The sequence below is a fragment of the Vigna unguiculata genome, chromosome 5 (genome assembly GCF_037176805.1).
Source record: "Vigna unguiculata cultivar grain cowpea cultivar isolate G323 ecotype 2 chromosome 5, ASM3717680v1, whole genome shotgun sequence".
In the NCBI taxonomy this organism is placed as follows: Eukaryota; Viridiplantae; Streptophyta; class Magnoliopsida; order Fabales; family Fabaceae; genus Vigna; species Vigna unguiculata.
The window spans coordinates 7,532,514-7,558,772 of NC_140796.1; the positions used below are offsets into that span (position 1 = coordinate 7,532,514).

A 26,259-nucleotide genomic window follows, 5' to 3' on the forward strand; every position below is an offset into this window, starting at 1 on the left:
AGTGACGGACCTAAGAACTGGCGGAACAGCGGTGGTCACGATTATTTTCGGACTATAATCGGTGGAAAACGAATGTAAAGCTTTAGGAGGTAAGTACAATAGGTTTAGAGTTACTTACGTGGAATAGAAACCCTTAAGCTCGCGTGACAGTCGAACGGAACCCTAGCGGAAAGGGGGTGGCGGCTGTAGCTCAAGGCAAGGCAAAACTTTTTCTGAAAATGGCAAGGAACTCTAGGTTTAGGACAGACCTAAGAATTTTATACATTGGACCGGCCTTAGGCCCACTCACAAGGGCAGCCCATCAACTTTAGGGCAGAACATGAAAATGGGGCCTTACAGTAACAGTAGTTTAAATCATAATAAATAAAATTTTTAATTTCTGAAAAATAAATAATTTTGAAGGTGATTATTCTCTTTAATTTTTTTTATTTGAAATTTTTTAAGCTTAATTATATTTTTAATTATAAAGTTATCTTTAAAATAAATAAGAAATATTTATAAAAAATGTTTAAATTTAATTTTATAATTATACTACTAATATTATTTTCTTAATTTCTTATGATCATAAAGAATTAAATACACATGCATACGGACATGTCTTTTTATTGGTAATAATACCGATTATGTAGGTACTAATTTAGTTTTAATTAAAAAAGCTAGATTTATTTTAAACATCTAATCTAGACAAATATTTCCAACCACACTATTCAATTGTCTCAAAAAAAAAATTATACTTTTAGAAAACGGAAATCAGACCATTTATTAAAAATTTAAGTATTTAATCATTAAGAGGCATTAATTAAAAATATTCCACCATGATTAATGAAAATAAATATAAAGTTTACCGTTGTAAAAGAAAAACGGAGAGTTTATTACGTTTCATTTTTTTGAAATTCAAAATGAATAAAGGCTATTATTGTCCATAGATTAAAGTAACGATCTCTTGCCATGTCATCAATATTTGTGCCTCCTTGATGACGTGTCAATATGGTTCGTTTCTGAATCTCGAGAAAACGGCTCATTCCTTTACTGTCGTAGTTCCCTGCAACTGGATTTCTTACGCATTTACTAATTTAGTGAATCCCAGCCGTTTATATTAATCGAACGGTATGTATATTATACCGTAAACTGAAGTTAAAACACGCATCTGATACAAGAGCCGTTGATCTATATCCAACGGTTATAATTCTCTGAATGACTGAATGCATTATAAATGTGACTGCATTTTATATGATTCACCGGTTTCCCCCTCCCAACCAATTTTGATTCTCACTCTTTGCCCTTTCGTCACTGTCAAAAATTCAACTCTTCAAATTGCATTTCAATTTCTGAAACCCCAAAAAGTTTCCCAACTCATCGTCTTGTGTTAAACCTGAAGGTCAGTTTTCCTCTTCAATTTTTACAATTCAGCTCTTTTTTGTATCCCAGAAAAGAAGGTATAAAAAAGACACAATTTTTATTTGAGCATTTTCAAAATTTCTGAAAATTTCTTATATGTAATTTTTCTTGGTCTTACCATGAGAGAGATAAGACAAACCACTCTTTTTCAGTAAACAACCAATAAACATGTAAGCATGTATGTAGTTCGAATGTTCGTGCGTATGTATATGTGCATGTGTATGTGTAAGTATATGCCTGTATACATGAACAGAGAAACAGAGAGCGTGCATGATACGTGACATTTGGTCAACTTGCAACAAATCTACTGTGACTAACTTGTGCTCATTCTATCCGTAAAAGAAAATTTTATTCTATGTCGCTTTTTTTGGATCCCCTTAGGCCTTTAAACTTAGATGTAATGGGAATTTTGGTGTTTGATTTTTTTTGTGAGCACATATATATATATATATATATATATATATATATATATATATATATATATATATATATATATATACATGTATATATGTTATACATTTTCTAATAATAAGTTGATTTAGGGTTTAGGGTTTACTGCTTTTTCTAAAATATGTTATGGATTTTACTGTATTTTTTTTCCAGCGTACTTGTTCCTATGTTCAGCAACCGTAAAAACAGTCAACAAGAAACAACATGTCATTTGTTGCTAAAAGAACTCCAGGTTCTGTCCCTTATCTAATTTGTGAAGAATCTCTCTTTCTTATCATGTTTTTTTCCTAACAGTTCATTCTAGATGACTTTGGACTAACATTGTTTATTTTCTGTTTGCTTGATACTTGTGTGCGGAATGTCAGATAATATGGGATGAAGTTGGAGAGTCTGATTCTCAAAGGGATGCAATGTTACTCGAAATAGAACAGAAGTGTCTGGATTTGTACAGAAGCAAAGTGGATGAAGCCAAACTGTATAGAGCACAAATTCAGCAAGAAATTACAGATTATGTGGGAGAAATTGCTGGCATATGTGCAGCATTGGGTGAACAATCACCACATGTAAGTATTGTTGGAACTCCAGAATTTAGTGTATTGGATATTTGTTTTTTTTTTTTTTTTGCCACTGAGAGACTTTACAGTTCACAAGCTTTGATTGGTGTGTCCTCAGTTTGATCCAAAGTCTTGTGGAAGCTTGAAGAAAGCACGTGAAAAAGTGGTTTCACAACTTGAGGAGATGCGCAAGCTGAAAACCGAAAAGAAGAAACAGTTTGCAGAGGTCTTATATCAGTTGAAGAATATCTCTATTGAGCTTCACGGCTCCAAGGTGGTTAATGATCATTTAGATGAGAACAACTTGTCTTTAAAAAGACTACAGGAATTAAAGAAGCAATTACTTCAATTGCAAAATGAAAAGGTGATTTCTGTCGTTTCTGATAGACCGAATTGCACGTTGTTCATAATGTGTTCAGGAATGAGCAATGCATATTCTTAATGCTTGAGTAAATTTAGATGAAGGATTGCTATTTTGTTTTCTTCCCAAACCTATTCTTACAATCTTACCATGAGCAAAGAATAACTTTATGTACTATTCTTCCTTTAAATTGGTGCAGGCCAATCGACTGAAACAGGTGTCTGACCAACTCAACACTCTCAATTCATTGTGCTCGGTCCTTGGTTTAGATGTCAAAGACAAAATTTGTGATATCTTCCCCACAATGGTTAATTCATCTCTGAGAAAAGATGTTAGTGACAATACAATAAAGAATCTGACTTCTGAAATACAAAGTTTGAGAGAGATTAAAATACACAGAATGCAGAAGGTAATCACTCTTGTTCTTGTTCTTTATCCTTCAAATACAGATTTATTTTTAGTACCATTTCTCACCTTACATGCTGCCTCAGCTTCAAAGTCTTGCAGCATCTCTATTAGAGATGTGGGATTTAATGGATACACCGCTGGAGGAACAGCAGAAATTTCTCCATGTTACCAGTAAAATTGCAGCTTTGGAATCTGAATTTACTGAGTCTAAAATACTTTCAATTGATTCCGTGATTTACGTGAGTGTTTTTTGTCTTTTACAATAATCTTGGTTCTGTTCTTGTTCCCATTTACCTACATTATATTTGCTTCAATTGTACTGTAGTTTGCACCATTTATATGTTATTTACCGAATGATTTCTTTCTCCTTGCAGGTTGAGAAGGAAGTTGAAAGGCTTCAAGAACTTAAATCAACCAAAATGAAAGAACTATTGCTGAAAAAGAAGTTGGAGTTAGAGGAAATATGCAGGAAAACACATCTGACTCCACAAACAGTTTTTCCAGGCCAACATTCACTTAAGCTTTTAGACTACGGTGTGATTTTCCTTAACTTTTTCAAGTTGCTCTAATTATATCATTCTTCATTTATTGCATAATGATTCCACAGTATGTGAAATCTTAATTTGATTCCTCTAAGGCTATAACATTAATTAACAAAAGCTTAGGCTAGTCACAATATTGTATGTTAACATGACATGGCTATTAATTTAAATTTCTACCTTTCACTCATCTCCTAATTATATGATTGTTTCAAATATTTCTTAATTATTTACCAGTTTGTTATTGTTTATCAAAGTGTTCCATTAATGTTACTATTTGTCCTCTCCATTTTGATAATCACTCTTGCAGATCAAATTCAGCACCTAATTACTAAGGCAAATGAAGAAGCTCTAGGCCGGAAAGAAATTCTTGAAAAGGTTGAGAAGTGGATGGCTGCATGTCAAGAAGAAAGCTGGCTGGAGGAGTACAATAGGGTGATTTAGTGTTGTTGTTCACATTAGTGGTTATTTCCTTCTTCCATTTTTGTTTGCTTTATCTTTTGAAGTGTTGTGCCCTTTTAGGATGATAATCGTTATAATGCTGGAAGAGGTGCACATCTTGCTCTAAAACGTGCTGAGAAGGCCCGTGCTTTATTAAGCAAAATTCCTGGTGAGTATCCCTTTATCATAATTAGTTCTTCAAATACGATACTATCAGCTTCTGGAATTTGGTTATTTACCTATCAGAATTTTGATAGGTGTAGTATGTAATATGAACTTGATGTGGCCAAACCTCACACGTTAAAAGTAAAGAAGGGAGTGTTGTACAAAAACATTGTGGTAACTAGAGAAGAAAGGAGCCATGCTTACACTTTCCAACTAATGGATAGGAACCTAACCAACACAACTCAACATAATAACAACTACTGTCAACTAATACATTGATGATTTAGTTACTACAATTACTTAACTATGTTATAATCATAAGCTAGATTTGAACTAAATATTGACATGAGACATGTTGATTTCAGCTTATTAACTCTGTCAGGTTGTCTGTATATTACTAACTGCATTTTTCTTCAGGTAGTTATAATACAATGGAGTACCATGTACCAAGTGGAGTGTTAAATATTTTAATTTGTATGTTGTTGAAACAGGCTTGGTAGAGGCAATAATTTTAAAAGTTAAAGCGTGGGAGAAAGAAAGAGGACAAGAGTTTTTGTATGATGGAGTAAGTACTTCTGACAAAATCATGTATGCAACTTTTATGAATTAGCCTACTAGGTTTTAAGGAAGTTTTCCGATGTAGACTTTTCTTGGAAAACTATGTCCAAAGTATCACATTCTCATACCTTTTTCATAAATTATTGTAATCATGGATGTGTGTGTATAGAGCCGGCTACTTTCCATGCTTGAAGATTACAGCATCTTAAGGCAGGAGAAAGAGAATGAAAGGCAAAGGCAGAGGGTATGAACTGTGAAGCAACACATTATATATGTTGTGGAATTTTCTTTTAGACATTTCTCTTGTTTCTGCCATTATCTAATTCAATTGCTTTTGTTTCATATAAATTTTAGGATCAGAAGAAACTTCAGGGACAATTGATGACCGAGCATGAAACACTTTTCGGTACAAAACCCAGCCCATCATCTAAAAGTGGGTACAAGGCTCCTAGATGTTCAACAGGAATTCCAAGTATTAGAAAGTTTTCCGTTGGTGGAGCAATGCTTCAGGATCAAAGACATGCCTCTCTTATTCACCAATCTAATAAAAAGGGTATCATAACCAATCACAAAGGCTCCATCCTTCGCAACAAGAACATTTACCATTCAACTCAGTCCTCAGGTATTTAAAAAATATATAAACTGTGCCTTTTTTCTGGTGTTTAAATGGTTGATGTTAATGGCACTTACAAGCAGGAAAGGAAAACTCTAAAAGTGATGGTTATGCAGTGAAGAGTGGAAGCAGTGCAGAAAAGAGCATTGAAATTCTGTCATCATTGACTAGGAAGCCCCTCTCTCCTCTTTCTCCTGCAGCTCTGTCTTCAAGCAACATATCAAATCTTCAACAAGACCTTAGTAAACTACAGAATGTAGCAACACAGCAAAAAAGTCAAATTTTAACAGCAACAACTTCACCATCCAGAGCATATATAGCTGGTGCTGAAGAAAATATGACACCAAAGAATATGACTCTTCCAGTTCCTACCACTCCTTTGACTTCAGTCCCTATGTTGACTTCCACTACACCAGACACTGTGTATTCAGGTGCCACTGCATCTTCAAAGACTACTCAATCATTTGAATACTCATTTGAGGAAGTGCGAGCTGGTTTTATTCTCCCTAAAACCCATGCTCAATGATTCACACTTTGGTTTAGGAAGTGGTTCCACAACCAACACATGTTGCTGCAATAAAAACATTGCGAACTTCCTTTTGATGTTTTTGAGGAATATTGGTTGGGGCTTCATTCACTCAGCACTAGTGTATTTTGGTTGAAACTTGTTCAGCATTATCATGTTGCTATCATGGGTTTCAGCTTGATCCATCAAATTAATACTCTGGTTTTTTAAAAGTAGGTCTCTTTTTGGTTCTTTTACAAAAAGGTTACTTTTTGCCCCTAATTACAAAATAGGGTTGGTTTACTATTCTTTTATAAAAAGGGTGAAGTCGTTAGGATAAATGACTAACTTTTACGGTGAAGTCGTGGGAAGTGTAGACCCTATTTTGTAATTACGTGCTGGAATTAATCCCTTTTTATAAAATAAAGCTGCTCAGGTCAAATAACTTATATATTGACTATAATTTTATAATTTGGAATACTCTTTTTTAAATAAGAAAAAATGATTTTTATGGAAAGAAATGTGCTTATTTTGTTCAGCTGATCTATCTGAGCCTTCTCATTTTGTAACTAAAAATTATAGAAAATTATCAACATATACTTTTAATATTTAAATCAATTTAGAAAATTATTCTTTGTTTTCAATTAATTTAAGATAGGGACAACTTTCGTTGATTCATAGAAGGCAGTCCCCAATTTGTTCATAAATTTGACTTTCTAAGTATCGAATTGAAATTCTAACCAATTTTTCATCTTAAAGGGAAACACAAAATAAGTGTATAGTTTGAGAATTAAATTGAAGATGTATTTTTATCTGAGCAATTTTATAAAAAGAAAAGTTCATTTTAATTTATTTCTTATTTGATGTGATTTTGTACATTAGAATATTACATAGAAATGTGATAATGACACATTATAACGTTACAAAATAAGATTAGTTACTAAAGAATTTACTCAAATTTATGATGTTGATTATGAAGAAATATTTGCTCCTCTGACAAATATAAGTGAAGTTAGAATCATTTTCTCATCGACAATTTATTTTGGTTGGGAATTGCAATAGTTTGGTGTGAAAAATGTTTTCTTGCATGGACAATTAGAAGAAGAAGTCTATATGGTAATTCTTCCAAGTTTTAGGCTTATTGAATAAAAGAATGAAAGTATGTAGGTTGAATTTAAAATTGCCTATTTTGAATAATTTAAATATTTAAAGAAATTATAATTCTTTTTAGATTTCTTATACAAACAACCTTTTATTATAAAACATTTTAAACTTTTCATAAAAATAAATGCTCTTTCTAAAATTTTCTATTCAAATATCCTATAAAAAGATTTCAAAAATAAAGACTATAAAACAAATTACATGAAACAATAGGAAAAATAAATTATAAATTGATGAACATAAAATAATCTTTCACTCATTCAATTATTAACCACTGTAAGAGATTATAAGATTTAATTACCTGTATTTATAAAACATTTCATTGAAGAAACTAAACAGTAATAACAATTATAAAATTATAAAATTATAAAATTATAAAATTATAAAATTACAAAATTACAAAATTAAAAAATCACAAAATCATAAAATCATAAAATCATAAAATTATAAAATTATAAATTTATAAATTTATAAATTTATAAATTTATAAAATTGTAAAATTGTAAAATTATAAAATTATAAAATTATAAAATTGTAAAATTGTGAAATTCGATCCTTTGTGGAACAAATGTGGTATGCAAAAAGTCAGCACTTCTCCACACTCTACCCTCGTTACCTTGAAAAATACATCCAAGAAGTATGGCCTTTGTTAGTTATTGAAACGTGTGAATAAACAGTCCTATTTTATAGGACTGAGTGGGTCTGTTTAGTTGCTAAGCTCTCGCCTAGATTGTCGTCATGCAGTTTTTACATTTCTGTTTCATTGTTATTCTGTTTTTATTATGTTTGAGAGTCACGTCTGTAAGGCTTATAAAGCCATCATTCTATGATTTAATAAAGCATGCAATCTCTTCATTTTATCAGAGTGTTATTCATACATTGAGCGTTAACAATTGGTATCAGAGCTCCGCAAGGGGCCTGATCCAAGGAGACTGAAGAGAGCATCAACTGTGAGTGTAAAGCCATGACTACCTCAGATAAATTTGTTCAACCAGCCATTCCAAGGTTTGATGGGCACTATGATTTCTGGTCCATGACTATGGAAAATTTTCTACGCAGCAAAGAACTATGGCAGCTCGTGGAAGATGGAATTCCAACGGTTGGTGCAACGTCCACGGAGGTGCAGAGGAAGAGTATAGCTGATGCACAATTAAAGGATCTGAAAGTGAAGAACTTCTTGTTCCAAGCTATTGATCGAGAAATTCTTGAAACAATATTGGACAAAAGCACGTCACAAGCAATTTGGAGATCCATGCAACAGAAATATCAGGGATCAACGAGGGTCAAACGTGCTCAACTTCAAGCTCTTCGACGTGAGTTTGAACTATTGCCGATGAAGGATGGCGAGAAGGTTGATAGCTACCTTGGCGTGGTAAACAAAATGAAATCTAATGGTGAAGTAATGGATTCCAGCATCGTGGTGAGCAAGATACTTAGATCTTTAACCACAAATTTCAACTATGTAGTGTGCTCTATCGAGGAGTCTAATGACTTGAATACGTTGAGTCTTGATGAACTCCACGACAGTCTGCTCATTCATGAACAACGAATGCAGAGTTCTCAACCAGAGGAACAAGTTTTGAAAGTTATGCACGATGATAGAGCGGGTCGTGGTCATGGTCGCGGAAACCGTGGGCGTGGGCGAGGTTGTGGCAAACAGCCTTTCAATAAGGCATTAATTGAATGTTTTCAATGCCATAAGCTTGGCCATTTTCAATATGAATGCCCTGGAGTTGAAAAACATGCTCATTACACTGAAGCGACAATTGAAGACGAAAATGAGATTTTGTTGGTAGCATATGAAGAGGTGACACATCCTGTTCAGATGGAGGATTGGTTTCTGGATTCTGGCTGTAGTAATCATATGACGGGAAATAAGCTTTGGTTCACAAAAATAGATGAAGAAGGACTTCATAAAACTGTCAAGCTTGGTAATGATACTACACTTAAGGTGGCTGCTAAAGGAAGCATTCGGGTTCAGATTAATAATATTAATCACATTATTTCATATGTTTATTACGTTCTAGAACTCAAGACCAATTTATTAAGTCTTGGACAACTTCACGAAAAAGGGCTTACCATTTTGATCCAACATGGTGCATGCAAAATATATCATCCAGACAGGGGATTGATCATTCACACTACCATGCGAGGAAACTGAATGTTTTATTTATCAGCTTCAATGTGTCCTCAACATTCTTAGTGTTTCCAAGTGAAAGATACGTCAGAACAAGAAACGCAATTGTGGCATAGACGGTTTGGACATCTCAATTTCAAAGGACTTAATACACTTGCACAGAAGCAAATGGTGATCAGGCTACCCTCACTGAAAATTTATACTATTGTGTGCACTACATGTCTTGTTGGTAAACAACACCATGATGTCATACCAAAGTTAAGTTCTTGGTGCGCATCAACTAAATTACAGTTAGTTCATGTTGATATATGCGGTCCCATCTCACCCGCTTCGAACACCGCAAAAGGTACATACTAAGCTTTGTTGATGATTATTCACGTAAAACATGGGTTTATTTTTTGCATGAAAAATTTGAAACCTTCAATACATTCAAGAGCTTCAAAGCCTGTGTTGAAAAGGAAGCTGGGCTCATCTTGTTTGTTTGAGAATCGATAGAGGAGGGGAGTTCACATCCAAGGAATTCCAGATTTTTGCACTCATCAAGGTATCTCTAGGCAATTGACAACTGCCTACACCCCTCAATAGAACAGAGTTGCAGAGCGCAAGAATCGCACCATCATGAATGCAGTACGAGTCGTGCTTCATGAAAAGCAAGTTCCAAAGTCTTTTTGGCCTGAGGCAGTAAGATGGTGTGTTCATGTTAAAAATCGAAGTCCTACTACTGCAATAGATCATGGAACTCCAGAAGAGGTGTGGAGTGGAAGAAAACCTCATGTTGATTACTTCCGAACATTTGGATGTATCGCACACGTTCATATTCCAGATCAAAGAAGAAACAAATTAGATGACAAGAGTCACCCATGTGTTCTCTTGGGTGTGAGTGATGAAACGAAAGCTTACAAACTTTTTGATCCCATTTCAAAGAAGGTAATTGTAAGTTGGGACGTGGTATTTGAAGAAGACAAAGGCTGGAGTTGGCACAAGGATACAATAGAGAATACACCTTCCCCTCTTGATGTGGAGGGCCAAGACGAAGAAGGGAGTGACGACGCTGATTCTACACCTCCGCTTGAATCAACTTCGGCTTCTGCATCTATTGATCCTCCAGTTGAAGGGAGGGAGGTAATTGGAGGGAGAGAAACACGGATTCGGAGACCACGCGTATGGATGACAGATTATGAAACAAATCTGTTTGCAAAAGAGGATATCTTGCTCGCAATGCTGACAACTGATTCTGAGGATCCTCAAACCTTTAAGGAAGCTTGCACGAGCCAGAAATGGAAGGAGGCCATGGATACTAAGATGAAAGCAATTGAAAAAAACAACACATGGGATCTTGTTGATCCACCTGAAGGTGTGGTACTCATAGGTGTGAAATGGGTTTTTAAAACAAAACTCAATGAAAGAGGACAAGTAGAAAAATACAAGGCCCGATTAGTGGCAAAAGGGTATGCTCAGAAATATGGAATCAATTACATTGAAGTCTTTGCTCATGTTGCTAGACTTGATACGGTGAGAGTGTTGTTAGCTATGGCCGCTCAGAATGAATGGGAAGTATTTCAGCTTGACGTGAAGAGTGCTTTCTTGCATGGTGAAATTCAAGAAGAAGTTTATGTTCACCAACCTATTGGCTTTATCAAGAAAGGCAGAGAAAGACAAGTTTACAAGCTGAGGAAGGAGCTATATGGGCTCAAACAAGCCCCACGAGCTTGGTATAGTAAAATTGAAGCATACTTTTCAAAAGAAATATTCGCACGTTGCCCCAATGAGCACACCTTGTTCACGAAATATTCGTACGGTACCGAGAACCATTTTATCCAAGGATGATGGAGGAATTCCGGTAGATATTACAAAGTTTAAACAAGCAATTGACAGTCTCATGTACTTGACAGTCACACAACCAGATTTGATGTTTGGAGTCAATTTAATTAGTAGATACATGGCCAATCCTAAGGAGTCTCATTGGGCAGCAACAAAATGGCTTCTCAGATATTTAAAAGGCATTGTTGAACACGGTCTCTTCTATCAAAAGGGAAGGAAGATGAGTTTCGTAGCCTATAGTGACAACAACTATGCAGGGGATTTGGATGATAGGAGAAGTACTACTGGATCAGTATTCATGATTGGAACTGCAGTTGTATCTTGGGCCTAAAAAAAACAGCATGTGGTAAGCCTATCTACCACCGAGGCTGAATATATTGCTGCAGCATATTGTGCATGTCAATGTATTTGGCTCAAACGAATCCTAGACCATCTTGGAGTAGAAGGAAATGAAGCTACAAAGATCTTCTGTGACAATAGTTCTACCATACAACTGTCTAAGAATCTTGTGTTCATGGTAGGAATAAACATATTGCAGTAAGGTTCCACTTTCTCAGAGATTTAGTCAACGATCAAATTATCACACTGAAGTACTGCAATACAAATGAGCAGGTGACTGACATTATGACAAAAGCTTTGAAGCTTGACCAATTTGAAAAACTTAGACGTATGCTTGGAGTACTTGCAATCAATGAAATAAGCTAAAGCTTAAGGGAGGGATTGTTAGTTATTTAAACGTGTGAATAAACAATCCTATTATATAGGACTGAGTGGGTCTGTTTAGTTGCTAAGCTCTCGCCTAGATTGTCGTCATGCAGTTTTTACGTTTCTGTTTCATTGTTATTCTGTTTTTATTCTGTTTAAGAGTCACGTCTATAAGGCTTATAAAGCCATCATTCTATGATTTAATAAAGCATGCAATCTCTTCGTTTTATCAGAGTGTTATTCATACATTGAGCGTTAACATGCCCGATGTCAAATCGGCCCTTAAACAATGTGGCATCCATGGCGTACTCAATCTGGTACAAACCCCTTTCCTCATCTTTTCTTTCAAGTTCAAATCCTAGTTCTTCAACTTGAACTTGTTACAGGACGAGGGTTCCATGACTGTTTTAACCACGAGAAATACTAGAGATCCCTATATCATCATAAAATCCAGGGATCTCATTAAGCCTCTTGCAAGGAATGTTCCTGCTCCTCAGGTATATATAAATATATATATATATATATATATATATATATGCATGTGTTTCTCTTCTTTTTTTTTAAATGTCACTTATGTTAATGCTTCTTTGTTGTTTTCAGGCCTTAACAATACTGGAAGATGATATGCAATGTAATATCATCAACATATATCGCATGGTTCCCAATAAGGTAATTTCTGGTGTTTTTTGTGAATGTTTATTGATTATAGTTGAATATTCAATATCAGTGCTGTGTTTGGATTGAGTCTCATGTAATTTCTCTATTTTAACTACAGAGGCGATTTATTATTAGGCTCCGCCATCTTTTGGGTCCTAATGGTGTCACATTAAAGGTATGTTATTTATTAAGTTTGTTAAGATGTGATTTTTGCAGCAACGAGTGTTACTGTGATGGGGTGTTACTTTCCATGTTCACAAGGTAGTGGGAAAGGGATAGCAACCAAAAAAAGAAAAAAAAGACTTTTTCCTTATAATTTATAAATCGTACCGCAGTATCTAGTTGATTGGTGGTTGAAGTTTCTCGTTATTTTTCGTGATACTGTTCAAAGAAAACTATACATTTTTTTTTAAATGGCTTCTTTAAATTATATCAATGGTACAGGTTTTGTTGGTTTGTTTTTGGATTTAACTTATTTGTTGTTCAAGTTGCTGCAGAAATAATCTTAAGCTGATAGAAAGCTGTTTTGGCATAAAAATTAAGCAGGACTAACTTATCTTAAATTCATACATGTTAGATCTTCTTGTATAAACATCAACATTGCAACTAGACACTTTATTGAAGATTGCCTGGCTTGTTTTGTAGGATGTGTTTATGTTTTGGTGTTCTTGTTTGATCTTCTTTGTCAATGTAGTTAGTTCTAAGCTTAAACAGAAAATAAAAAATACTCTATCTGTTCTAGCCTGAAGCTGTGAAAATGATCTAGGGTGGTTATCATAATGGATTGCCTTGAGGCTGCATGGAGTCTGGGTATATGCAGTAACATTTCTTTGGGTGAGGTGCGTGGGTTATACTTTAATGTGTCTTGGCTAAAAATGAACACATGAGAGTTATTTTTGTAACCCCTAATTTAATATACCTCTTAAGGGCATCTTTACCTGGAGTGCATACTGGAAATTCTGTTAAATGTCTGCTAGTTGCTTTTTGACACATGATCTTTTTTAATGGGGGAGTATTTGTTCGAATCAGATACATAGTCGTCAATTGGATCTAGGGTATACCCTATTATTTTAATGCATAATATACTGCATACTACTATCAATAGATGCTTCAACTTTGTAACTCATTTTTTTCCAACTGTAATATTTCTTTTGCAGGCTCTTGGAATAGTAACAAAATGCTACCTTCTTCACCATGTAATTTTTTTTTTGTTTAGAATGTGAAATTACTTATATTATGGTATGAGTCTGCGAATTTCTATCTATTTTTCTTGCAATTCCACAATTATGCATAGTTGCTGCTATGGGTCCTTTTAAAGGGTTGAAATAGATCAGAAGGGTGATCGAAAAATGGATGGTGGATAAGAAAGTTGTTGTGCCTCCAACAATTGGGCCTGATGACGAGGTTCAAGTTTCAACCCAAGCCCACGAAAATGAGAAAAGGGTAGTTGATTCTAGGCCTAAGAGAGTGTCGAAAAGGCCGAACGATTGGGGACTCTATGTCCATTAGAATGGAATTTTGAATTTGTTTTGTTAGAAATAATCTTTTGTCCTTTTGCTAAAGGGGTTTGGGTGCTTGTTTTCTGTTGAGGGTTTGTTATATTAACGTTTTGGTTGAATGAATGAAGGAGATCAGAATATCCAATTCCATTTTCTCTCTCTTGTTATTTCTTAAGAGGTTGGTTCTGCCTTTAACAGAGCCTTTATCTTGTTTTCCCAACATTTTTTGTGCTTTCATTGAGAGATCCATTCATGGCTGAAGGACTCTGTTCCAGAGCAAACAATCCACCGGATCGTTTCGATGAGGTATTACATCGTTTGAAAGAGGTTTGTGTGCGCCTTACAACCCTGGAAAATCGTTCTTCATCTCCACCACCAAGCCCTGGCCCGCGAAATCCCATGGTCACGGTTCAACGTTATCGACTCCAGCTCGATATTCCTCGTTTCGAAGGGCATGACCCCCATGGGTGGCTCTTTAAAATCACACAGTTCTTTGAGTATCACCTAACTCCAATGGAGGAACGCATCACGGTCGCCTCTTTTTATCTTGATGGCCTTGCCTTGGCATGGTATCAATGGATGTACGAGAATAACCAATTAATCTCGTGGGACCAGTTCGTGCCTGCCTTAGAAACTCGTTTTGCTCCCACTGTGTATGACGATCATAAGGGTAAGTTGTTCAAGCTCTCTCAGACGTCTGATGTTAGTACTTATCTTCATGAGTTTGAATCCTTGGCTAACCGTGTGGAAGGCTTGCCACCGCCCTTTCTCAATGGTCGTCTACCATGGCGCCTCGACCATCGTCAAATCATCAGCCCCCTTCAATCCAAAACCCTACTCCTTCCACCACAGCTTCGTCACAATCATTGCCACCCTTATTGTCGGCACCACCACCGCGTACTCGTTTTAAGCAATTAACAGAAGCAGAGATGGTTGAGAAAAGAGAATAAGGTCTTTGTTTTAATTGTGACCAACGATACTCAAGGAATCATTGTTGTCGAACTCGTTTTCTCCTTCTTGTTGCTGAAGATGATGAACCTGGTGAGGATGCTTCTGTTGGACTCCTTTATTCCAGCTTGGTCCCACCCAACCCTAATCCTAGTGTTAGGGATCCAAGTAGGGTGGACTTGACCCATGAGGCCCAACTCAGCCTTAATGCCTTATCAGGCTTGGGGGTGACAGACACAATTTGAGTTTTGGGCCACATCAATAAGAAGTTTGTTAGTGTCTTAGTAGATGGAGGCAGTACACACAATTTCATTCAAACAAAGGTTGCCACCTATTTGGGCTTAATATAGGGTCCAACGTCGTCATTGAAGGTCTTAGTTGGAAGCGGGGAAGAGTTTCCTTGTTCGAAGGTTTGCCAAGGGGTTCAAATTGTCATTCAAGGACATCATTTTGTTTTGGATCTGTTTGTTCTTAACATGGGTGGGTCTGATATTGTTTTGGGAGCCCAATGGTTGAAGCAACTTGGGCCTGTGTTAATGGATTATCAAAAGTTAACGATGAAATTTATACATCACAATAAGCTTGTAGAGCTTAAGGGTACTATGGAAAATGATAAGATTTCTTTATCATTGACCCAATTACAACAGTTGGTCCAAACGGGAGGAGCGACTCAATTATATTCTTTACAAGTAAAGCCATTAGAGTTGGCCCAACCTCACGTGCAATTGGAGCATGATGATGAGAGGATCCAAATTCTGCTTCGTGAGTTCTCACCTTTTCACTGAACCAACCTCACTCCCTCCTCAATGCCCATTTGACCATTCTATTCCACTTCTCTCTACAATGGCACCAGTGAACGTAAAACCCTACCGCTACCCTTATGTCCAGAAATTGTAGATTGAACGGCAAGTGGAGAAACTCCTTGCTAATGGGTGGATCCAACCTAGTACGAGTCCTTTCTCCTCTCCAGTGTTATTGTTGAAAAAGAAAGATGGAGGATCGCGGATGTGTATAGATTATCGCACTTTAAACACAATTATAGTTAAAGATCGTTTTCCACTCCCCACAATTGAAGAGCTTTTGGATGAGTTGGGTACTGCTAGATATTTCTCTAAATTGGATCTTGCTTCTGGTTTCCATCAAATACGCCTCCAACCTGCTGATGAGTTCAAGACAACTTTTCGTACCCATTCAGGGCATTTTGAATACAAGGTCATGTCGTTTGGCCTTTGTAATGCACCTTCTACCTTTCAGGCTACCATGAATGAAATTTTCAAGCCCTTATTGCGAAAAAAGGTCATCGTTTTCTTTGCTGACATCTTGGTATTCAGTCCTGATCTGGAGACTCATTTAGGGGATTTGCGTTTGGTTTTTGAGATTTTGAACCTCCACGGTTTTTTCCTAAAGCTTGAGAAGTGTTCAATTGGCAGGTTATGAGTTCCTAAAACAATTATTTGACCTTGAGGACAAGGTCCTTTTCAATGAGGGCAATATTGTTGTGCCTCCAACAATTGGGCCTGATGAAGAGGTTTAAGTTTCACCCCAAGCCCACGAAAATGAGAAAAGGGTAGCTGATTTTAGGCCTAAGAGAGTGTCGAAAAGGTCGAACGATTGGGGACTATATGTCCATTAGAATGGAATTCTGAATTTGTTTTGTTAGAAATAATCTTTTGTCCTTTTGTTAAAGGGGTTTGGGTGCTTGTTTTTTGTTGAGGGTTTGTTATATAAACGTTTTGGTTGAATGAATAAAGGAGATCAAAATATCCAATTCCATTTTCTCTCTCTTGCTATTTCTTAGGAGATTGGTTATGTCTTTAACAGAGCCTTTATCTTGCTTTCCCAACAAAAGTGCATCATGTATTCAACATTAAGGTTAATTGATATGTATTTTAAGCTAATTTTTAAGATATAGATTTCCTGTATAGAAGAAAATATCTTATCTCTTCTCTCCACTTGGTCAGATTCTCATGATGAAGAGAGAACTTGAAAAAAATCCAGATCTTGCCCATGAAAACTGGGATAGATTCCTCCCAAAATTGAAGAAGTATGTAACTTATTTGATAATTTTTAGTTGATAATTTCCTTCGTTGACTCTTCATACCTTTATCTAGGAAAAAATGTGAATGGAAGAAACAACAGCCCAGCAAACAACAGCCCACAAGGTGAGACTACTTACATTTTAATGGTTCTCAAGAACTCATTTACCTTAGTAGGACCCTACTGATCCACATGCTATTTTTGGCTTTGTGCTTAATCTATTTTCTCCTAATTGTTATTAAATTGTTAAAGCTGAGAACCTAATATTTTATCTGTGGCTGATATTATGAGGAAGCATCTTCTACCTTATTTGTGCTTGTTTCAACGAAGTTAATAGACATTGTAAATATGATTCTATCTCTAGCATTATCTTTGGGAATTGATATGCTCACCTTTTGTCTGTATATATATCCAAGTTTTTGACACACTATTCTTCTGGTATTTTGCTTGTTAATTAATGAAATAAATTCTAAGGCGTCTTTTGTAATTTAGTGACATATCAGATTGATATACAATTAAAAATTGGAGAATACTATGTTTGATGTGCTTATTAAAAATTGGGTGCATTTGAAACCATGTTTGTTCTCACTTGTATAAAAAAAGGGCGATCTGCAGAAAAAAAAAAACAGAGAAGTCTGGGAAGCGGAAATATGAAGAAAATATAAATGCAGACCCAGAACATGCATCCAAGAAGCAAAGGTTGGCATAAACGTTGGAGATGGAACATTACCTGGCTCCAGAATGTCCATCATATCCAATGTTTTTGTGATTTTGTACTTGCAATAGACTAACATGTAGACAACGTATACACGTGTAGTAGTTCTCGTACATCTTTCCTTGAACATTTCCGACACTCGATATGATTTGCAAGTTTAAGAACTGCTGTGGTGATGAATCTTGGAAAGAAAGAAATTTTGAATCAACTGAAAAACATGGAAAAGTATGCTTATGTTGATTAAAATTTCTCCGACCTAATACAATTCAAACGATGTTATGTATAGTTAAAGTGAGGGCTTCTGATAAGTCTTATATGAATCAACCTATAGGTAATACCAACATTAATCAGGCTGCTTTCTTTGATTTTAGCGTTAGTAGTGTGTTGAAGAATGAAGGTTCAACCAGGCCTTATAATGGACCTATAATGCTCGGTCTCTCATTTGCAGAGTCTTAAACATACTAATTGAATTGTTTTCCAGACTAGGGACTCTAATCGTGTCATGCTTTTTGAGTTGACTCATTTAAGTATATTTCCTATGCAGGGTACAAGCTCGACTTCATTTATCATTGTGCTTCTGTTATATGGACTGACAATGACGGAACAAGCAATCTAGGGTAAGTTGATGATGAATTGTTTGTTTTGGTCTGGGTCTAGCTGAATCTACTGCTTATTTGTAACCTACATGGAGATATGTTCTCCCTATTGTGTGTTTTTATTAATTTAATGTAGGGAGGTTGTTATATGGAGGGTCAGAGGTGTTGTTATCTTTGATCTGTTTTCTCTTAATTAGGGATGACAAATAGACTTGTCCCGTGGGTATTGTCCGAATCCATCCCTATTTTGACGGGAATCTCCGCATTGACTGGGTATGGGTACAGAAAATATCCAACTTTTTCAATTAGGGGTAGGGATGGAATGCACATCTCTGTCCCGACTTTGATGTTAAGCCAGCAGACGACCAATCTGTGAGCTGGGTCTATATGCAATCTGGACCGGTACATGAGCAAGCTATTTATGGGCCGATCTTGAACCGATCCACATACTAGCGCGATTTCAAGTGGACTTGTGTACTGGGTGATCTACGACCGACTTATAAGGGATATTTTCAAAACCGCTCCACTTTCCCTCTTGATAGGGGGTACATGACCACGTTCCCATACGTTTTGGCATTCCCAACAGCATGCCACCACCACACTAACCGAATGGAGGACGAGGAAGGATCGATATAAAGCAGACACCATACCCTAAAGAGGGGACAAACATTTTTTTTTGGGAGAGAAAAAAAGAGAGAAAGAGAGATATTATCGAGTTTTTGGCAAAGAGGCCGAGTGGCGATCAGTGTGCACCTCGAGTTCCCCTTTTTACCAGAACAGATTGGTGCCCACCGTGGGGCTCTGGTAAAACTGATTCCCAGACCCTAAAAGAAGTTCATTTACGAAAAACCTCTGAAGATGGAGGAACAACAGCAAAATCACGCAAACACTGAGTCTACTGAGCCTACTGTCGTCGAGTTGTTACGACAGATCATAGAATTATGATGTGAAAACGAGCAAATACGCCAAAAGGCAGACGAGGCCCACAATCGAGCAAATGAAGCTCGAGAGGAACATGTTGCAGCACGTAGAGAAGCAGAAGAGGTAAGCCAAAGGATATAAGACACACTCCGAGAGCAAGGAAACTTAAGACGTGTCAATGGGGATTTCTTACGCCGGTCACAAGACCGAGAGGAGCGTAACCTTGGACGTCGTCCAATCAATGTGGAAGACCAAGGACGCCCATTCTCTGCTACCATCATGGCTGAACAAGTTCCACTTTAATACAACATCCCCAGACAAACGGACAGGCAGAAACGGCCAACAAGATCATACTAAGGGCAATCCAAAGAAAGATATCGTCGGCAAAAGGAGATTGGGCAGACGAATTACCTGGAATCTTGTTGTCATACCATACAACGCATCAATCATCAACTCAAGAAACTCTGTTCGGCCTAGTTATGGCACAGACGCAATACTCCCCATAGAGATCCTGCAACCGACGTGGAGAATCTAATACTTTACTACCGTTTCCTCCAAGGAGGGACTCCGTGCAAATCTAAACACACTGGAAGAAGCTCGAGAAAGGGCCAAGGTTAGCAGTGAGGCCATAAAGAGAAAAGTGGAAGGTCGTTACAAGACCAAGGTCAAACCACGCGCCTTCACAGAAGGTGACCTCGTCCTACGGAGAGCCCATCCCTTGCAACTGGAAAACAAGCTCTCCCCGAAATGGACAAGGCCCTTCAGGATAAAGCAAACACTAGGACGGGGTGCCTACAAGCTAGAAACCCTAGACAGAACAGCGATTCCTCGCACTTGCAACACAACAGTACTTCATTTCTATTTCAGTTGATTTTCTGAATATTATGTAATAACCCGACACTTTTTTTTTCTTACAGCAACATAAGGGTTTTTTAACGAGGTCAGATAAATGCCAATATGATCTTTTTTGTTCCTACTAGAAGTATCAATCGACAAATCCTTTAGCACGGCTAAAGGTCGGGCAAAACCCGCAATCGAAAAATCCTTTAGCACGGCTAAAGGTCGGGAAAAACCCGCAATCGACAAATCCTTTAGCCCGGCTAAAGGTCGGGGAAAAACCCGGAATCGACAAATCCTTTAGCACGGCTAAAGGTCGGGAAAAACCCGCAATCGACAAATCCTTTAGCCCGGCTAAAGGTCGGAAAAAAACCCGCAATCGACAAATCCTTTAGTACGGCTAAAGGTCGGGCAAAACCCGCAATCGACAAATCTTTTAGCACGGCTAAAGGTCGGGAAAAAACCCGCAATCGACAAATCCTTTATCACGGCTAAAGGTCGGGCAAAACCCGCAATCGACAAATCCTTTAGCATGGCTAAAGGTCGGGAAAAACCCGCAATCGACAAACCCTTTTGCTCGGCTAAAGGTCGGGAAAAACCCGCAATGAACAAACCCTTTAGCTTGGCTAAAGGTCGGGAAAAACTCGCAATCAACAAACCCTTTAGCTCGGCTAAAGGTCAGGAAAAACCCGTGACTCGACGAAACCCCCCCTCAAATCAGGTCCTCAACCCAGGTGCCACCCCGGAAGGCCCTCAACTGAGGGTTAAGCAAATGAAATCAGAATGTTCGGTTGAGGGTTACGTGAACCTCCCACCTCACCTCAGAAGGTCCTCAGCTGAGGGTTAGGCAGATCAGAATGAGGGCCAAGTGAAACCTCCTGCATCAACTCGGAAGGCCCTCGATTGAGGGTTAAGCAAATCAAATCAGAATGTTCGGCTGAAGGTTACGTGAACCTCCCACCTCACCTTAGAAGGCCCTAGGCTGAGGGTTAGGCAGATCAGAATGAGGGCCAAGTGAAACCTCCCTACATCAATGTGGAAGGTCATCAACTCGGAAGGCCCTCGATTGAGGGTTAAGCAAATCAAATCAGAATGTTTGGCGGAGGGTTACGTGAACCTCCCACCTCACCTCAGAAGGTCCTCGGCTGAGGGTTAGGCAGATCAGAATGAGGGCTAAGTGAAACCTCCCTGCATCAACTCGGAAGGTCATCAACTCATAAGGTCCTCGGTTGAGGGTTACATCATCGGTGATACCTACCCCAGGACACCTGCAACATCCGCCGAGCTTGAAAAATCTCGCATAAGTCACCAATAAAGATCGAATTACTTCACGAGGCGGTACAACGGTAAACACAATTTCACATAATTCATAAAGTTCAAAGTGCTACGAAGGAAGCAAAAGTGCACTTCCACAAAGATGCCCAAAGGTTCAAGTAACACCAAAATAGATACAAGTCCCTTGAAGATATTCGCAAAACAAGGAAATCACACACAAAATAAGAAGCCACAGGACGTCAGTCCTCAACTATCTGCCCATCAATGACGACTTTGCCAACATCAGCACCAAACACATCAGCAGAGGGGCACAAGAGTTGCACCTGCTCCAAAGCAGCCTCAAAACCAAGACCATAAGTAGAAGTGGCCTCGTTTGCAAGCCTCTCCTCCAAAGCTCTCCAAGATCGCTCCTTCTCAGCAACTTCCTCTTCCATCTGACGTATAGTCGCTTCCAAGTCAGCCACCTGCTTGCCGCTTTCCTCCAACTTCTGCTTAAACGCTTGAAGCCTCTCCACCTCAACCACAAGTCGAGTTACCTCCTCCTTTGCCAATGTCAAATCAGACCGAATAAGAGACATCTCCTTGCTGATCATCGACCACACTTAAGCGGTTCATCTTGCCGCAAAGAGTAGTTATCGATACACCAGCCTTGTGAAGAAATGCGTGAGCATCTTCTTGAAGGGAGGAAGTTTCCTGGTTCAACAAACCTTGCAAATCCCCCTCGAAAGTGTTATTAAAATTCGAGTCTCAGAAGCTGTGACAAACGTTGCTTGAACCTTCAACAGGCATTGTTCCCTTGGAAGACATCGTATGCTCTAACTTAACAGAAGCTGTGACTGCATCCTCACTTGGAGTCCGTGAAATCCCCACTAGACGCCGCCGCTTTAAAACTCGGTCTAGACAAGGTCTCCTCTTCATCGGAAAGCACTACCTCCGGAGTGGGAGGATCATGGTAGATAGCCTTCATACACCTCAAACGACGAGTCAGGTCTTGCTTGGTCATCCCCATTCGCGCCTCTACAAAAATAAACACAAGGTTAGAATATATCAAAAGTAATTTCCTTGAAAGTCTAAATATTATGCATTTACCAATCTGAAGTTTGAGGTTGACTGGCTGGAACTCCAAGAGAATCAGTTGTTTAGTATCAAAAGTCACCCCTAGTTCCCCCAACCTGAGGCAATATTCCCTCTCGGAAGGGGTGAGGTCGGCTAATTGTCGAGCTCCTAGGTTGCTAGGACTTTGGGTCCAATACAAAGGAAATCCAGTCAGAAGGTCGGCCCCACGTGGCACAAGCCCATTAGCCACGCACCGCACGCTACTCCAGACACGCGCCAGGAAGTCTGAACGACCTCTTCGCTCCATTGTCTAAAAAGGTGCTCGAGGTCGGAGGGTTAGTGTACGCCCTGGCGACCAGTTTTCGCCTGACCTAGCTAATGCCATTCATTGTGTTGATCTGGGCCAGATTGGTCACACGGTCATCCTGTCTCGGACTGATTTGATACCGACTTTGATGTTGAGCCAGCAGACGACCAATCTGTGAGCTGGGTCTATATGCAATCTGGACCGGTACATGAGCAAGCTATTTATGGGCCGATCTTGAACCGATCCACATACTAGCGCGATTTCAAGTGGACTTGTGTACTGGGTGATCTACGACCGACGTATAAGGGATATTTTCAAAACCGCTCCACTTTCCCTCTTGATAGGGGGTACATGACCACGTTCCCATACGTTTCGGCATTCCCAACAGCATGCCACCACCACACTAACCGAATGGAAGACGAGGAAGGATCGATATAAAGCAGACACCATACCCTAAAGAGGGGACAGACATTTTTTTGGGGAGAGAAAAAAAGAGAGAAAGAGAGATATTATCGAGTTTCTGACAAAGAGGCCGAGTGGCGACCAGTGTGAACCTCGGGTTCCCCTTTTTACCAGAACACCAACATATATCAATTTTCAAAAGAAGAATCTTAATGATCTTAATGAATGAAATTTTTATGGTGTGCGTGAATATCAGTTTTGTTTCCAGCAACAGGATGAGTAGTTCCTGCCAGGTACCGCTATTTCAGCTATCATGGCCATTAGCTTTGCAAAAATAACTACTGATTCTTCAGGAGATGCTGAGGTGGAGTGGCTATTCTTACAGTTACTGGTACAGTTGCTATAGGGTCTGGCCCAGATAGAAAGTATTGATATTATATTTTATAGGTATATGCAAACAAAGATACATACATCTGAAGATAAAAATTAAAGCTCTTTAATTGATTTTTCTGCATTTGATCAATCTATGAAGAATGCTATAGACTAAAATAGTTTCTGTACTTTCTAGATAAAGCAGCTTCTAGATACTTCAAATGAAATCTTGCAAAAGCAGAAATGTGACACCACACCTATTTTATTTCAGCATACTTGTTCCTATGTAAAAGCAGTCAGTTTGGTCAACAAGAAACAACATGCCATTTGTTGGTAAAAGAACTCCAGGTTCTATCCGTTGTCTAATTTGTGAAGAATCCCAGGTTTTCTTTTCATTTTTTTTTTTTCCGTAACTGCTTATTCTATATTACTTTGGACTAACATCGTTTATTTTCTGTTTGCTTGATACTTGTGTTTAGAATGTCAGATAACATGGGATGATGTTTAAGAGTTGCTGCTATGGGTTCATTTAAAGGTTTGAAACAAATTAGAAGGATTGTTGAAGAATGCATGCTGAATCAAATGCATCCTGTATTCAACATCAAGGTTAATCGATATGAATTTGATCACGTTGATATTGAAAATATAAATATCTTGTTTATTTTTTACTCTAGGTCATATTCTTATGATGAAGAGAGAACTTGAAAAGAAGCCCGACCTTGCCGATGAGAACTGGGATAGGTTTCTTCCAAAATTCAAGAAATATGTTTTGATTCTTATTTGATTTCATAATCTATAGGAAAACAATATTATGATTTTTATTATTTACTTTTTAATAATATAATTTAGTGTGGACTATTGATTAATATATCACTATTTTTTTTAATAATTTACGTTAAGTCACATGAGAGTAAAAAAAATAATATATATTCTTAATTTTTTCATCCCAGTATCAACTTTAGTTTGATTGTCTTTTTATATCTTCGTTTAGAAAAAACGTTAAGCAAAAGAAGGTTAATTCCAAACCAAAGAAACCATACACTCCATTCCCTCCGCCACAATAACCCAGCAAGGTGAGATAACTTATCTCATATGTATACATGGTTTGATTAAATGCTATGATTAAATTTTAAGATGTTTTTGTAATTTATGTGACATTTCAGATGGATATACAATTAGAAACAGGAGAATACTTCTTAAGTAACAAGAGAAAACAGGAAAAACAGGCTGAAAAAACTGCTGAAAACAAAAGAAAACGAGATCAGACATGTATGCCTCCCAAGGTTAATACCAACATTTCATTTGCAATTTTCTTTTTTATGCACAACTATTTTATTGTCTTTGGGTTACACTTTCGTTCAACTCAATCCATGTATTTTTTTTTTCTTATTTATAAATGTTCCTTTATTTAGGAGCCTATAAATTCTGTGGAAAAATCAATTGACATCAAGGATGACGTAACTGACATTGCAAAGTCCTTACAGGTAACACACTTCTCCTCTATTTTTTTTTTTTTTTCTGTTTAGAATTAAATTATAAGTTTTATTTTTTCCTTAAATAGATTCTCACTTATATTAAAAAATGGGTGTTTGCAGCAAAAAACCGAGAAGTTTGGAAAACATAGAGCTGAGGAGAATATAGATACGGAGACATATATTATGGGATCAGTTTTGGTGTAAGAACGTACGGGATCATTTTTTTAAATTACTGAATTTTATTTTTATTATAATTAAAAAAAAATTAAAAATAGATATTCTAATGTTTTAAAGAGTTTATAATTTTGACATTTTAGTAATATAGTTATTGAATTGTTTTAATAATAAAAAAAAAAACAAATATTCGTATTAATTTAAATCATATATCATTATATTAATCAAATATAAAATAATATATATATTATTTTCATATATTTTATTTGATATATAATTTTATAAAACTAAATAAATTTAATTAGAAAATAAGTTGTAATACAAATTATCATAGACTTAATACTTACACAACGAGGAAAATAGTTTATATTTATGCAATTAATATATTGTAAAACAATTATAAAAATTAAATTAAAATTATTATAAAATAATATTTTTAATATAAGAATTTAAGTCAAATATCTATAAATTAAGTGATGATTTTATATATTATAAAAGAATTAAAAGTAGTTTCATACATCTCAAAATGACTGTGAAATAATATAAATTAAAAAATATATTATTTTATTTTATTTTTTAAAATTCGTAGAAACTAAAAATTTATATTTTTTATTAGTCCATACCGTTTAATAATTGTTAATAGTACTTTAATTTTAATTTTAAAATTTTTTAATATGTAAGGGTTTTAATAAAAAGTATATTTTAACAAATTGATAATATGTAATGTTTATTTTTTAACACTAATAAAAAAAGGACATATGTTGAACCTAAATTCGTAGAAATTAAAAGATAAGATTTTCTATGAATCTTTATCGTTTTTTTTATTTCCATTTTACTGTTTATTTTGAAAATTTTTAATATCTAAGGATTTTATAAGAGAAATATTTGTTTTTTAATAATAAGAAAAAAAAAGTAGATACTAAATCTATTTTTTCTACTTCAACTTAATTTAGTATTATTATTTTTTATTTAATAACAATATTTATCTTCACAACATAAGATTAAACAATCATAATTATCTAAAAGAAATTCTCGAATATTCTAAGAGAAAATAATAGTTTTCTTTTATAATGCAAGCTGTACGTCACATTCAATCTAAGACATCCGAACAAAATCAAATTATATTGGTAAAAAAAAGATTTTACACATAAAAATAGCAATAGATTTAGACA

At 36.6% G+C, this 26,259-nt stretch overlaps 1 protein-coding gene and 1 pseudogene across 2 annotated transcripts; both read left to right on the forward strand.

Annotated features, from left to right (window-relative positions):
- Positions 1-1,249: 1,249 nt before the first annotated feature.
- LOC114185824 (65-kDa microtubule-associated protein 3-like) lies at positions 1,250-6,176 on the forward strand. 2 transcript variants are annotated; one of them, XM_028073756.2, is made up of 13 exons: positions 1,250-1,378; positions 2,002-2,080; positions 2,214-2,411; positions 2,521-2,766; positions 2,963-3,172; positions 3,255-3,410; positions 3,546-3,705; positions 4,021-4,145; positions 4,233-4,320; positions 4,808-4,881; positions 5,044-5,118; positions 5,229-5,496; positions 5,571-6,176. In XM_028073756.2, exons 2-13 carry the CDS (start codon positions 2,015-2,017, stop codon positions 6,011-6,013), a joined length of 2,109 nt encoding a protein of 702 aa, XP_027929557.1. In that variant the 5' UTR covers positions 1,250-1,378; positions 2,002-2,014; the 3' UTR covers positions 6,014-6,176. The 2 variants fall into 2 exon arrangements, with proteins under 2 accessions (XP_027929557.1, XP_027929558.1); XM_028073757.2 differs by having other exon boundaries at positions 5,604-6,176.
- A 1,516-nt stretch (positions 6,177-7,692) lies between these two features.
- On the forward strand, positions 7,693-25,117 carry LOC114183219 (KRR1 small subunit processome component-like; annotated as a pseudogene).
- Positions 25,118-26,259: the final 1,142 nt, after the last annotated feature.

Excerpts from the sequence above, each read along its gene's own strand:
- LOC114185824 (XM_028073756.2), top strand. The coding sequence starts at position 2,015 with ATGTTCAGCAACCGTAAAAACAGTCAACAAGAAACAACATGTCATTTG. Across the intron at positions 2,412-2,520 it reads TGGGTGAACAATCACCACAT|TTTGATCCAAAGTCTTGTGG; the intron begins GTAAGTATTGTT and ends GTGTGTCCTCAG. Across the intron at positions 5,119-5,228 it reads ATGAAAGGCAAAGGCAGAGG|GATCAGAAGAAACTTCAGGG; the intron begins GTATGAACTGTG and ends TATAAATTTTAG.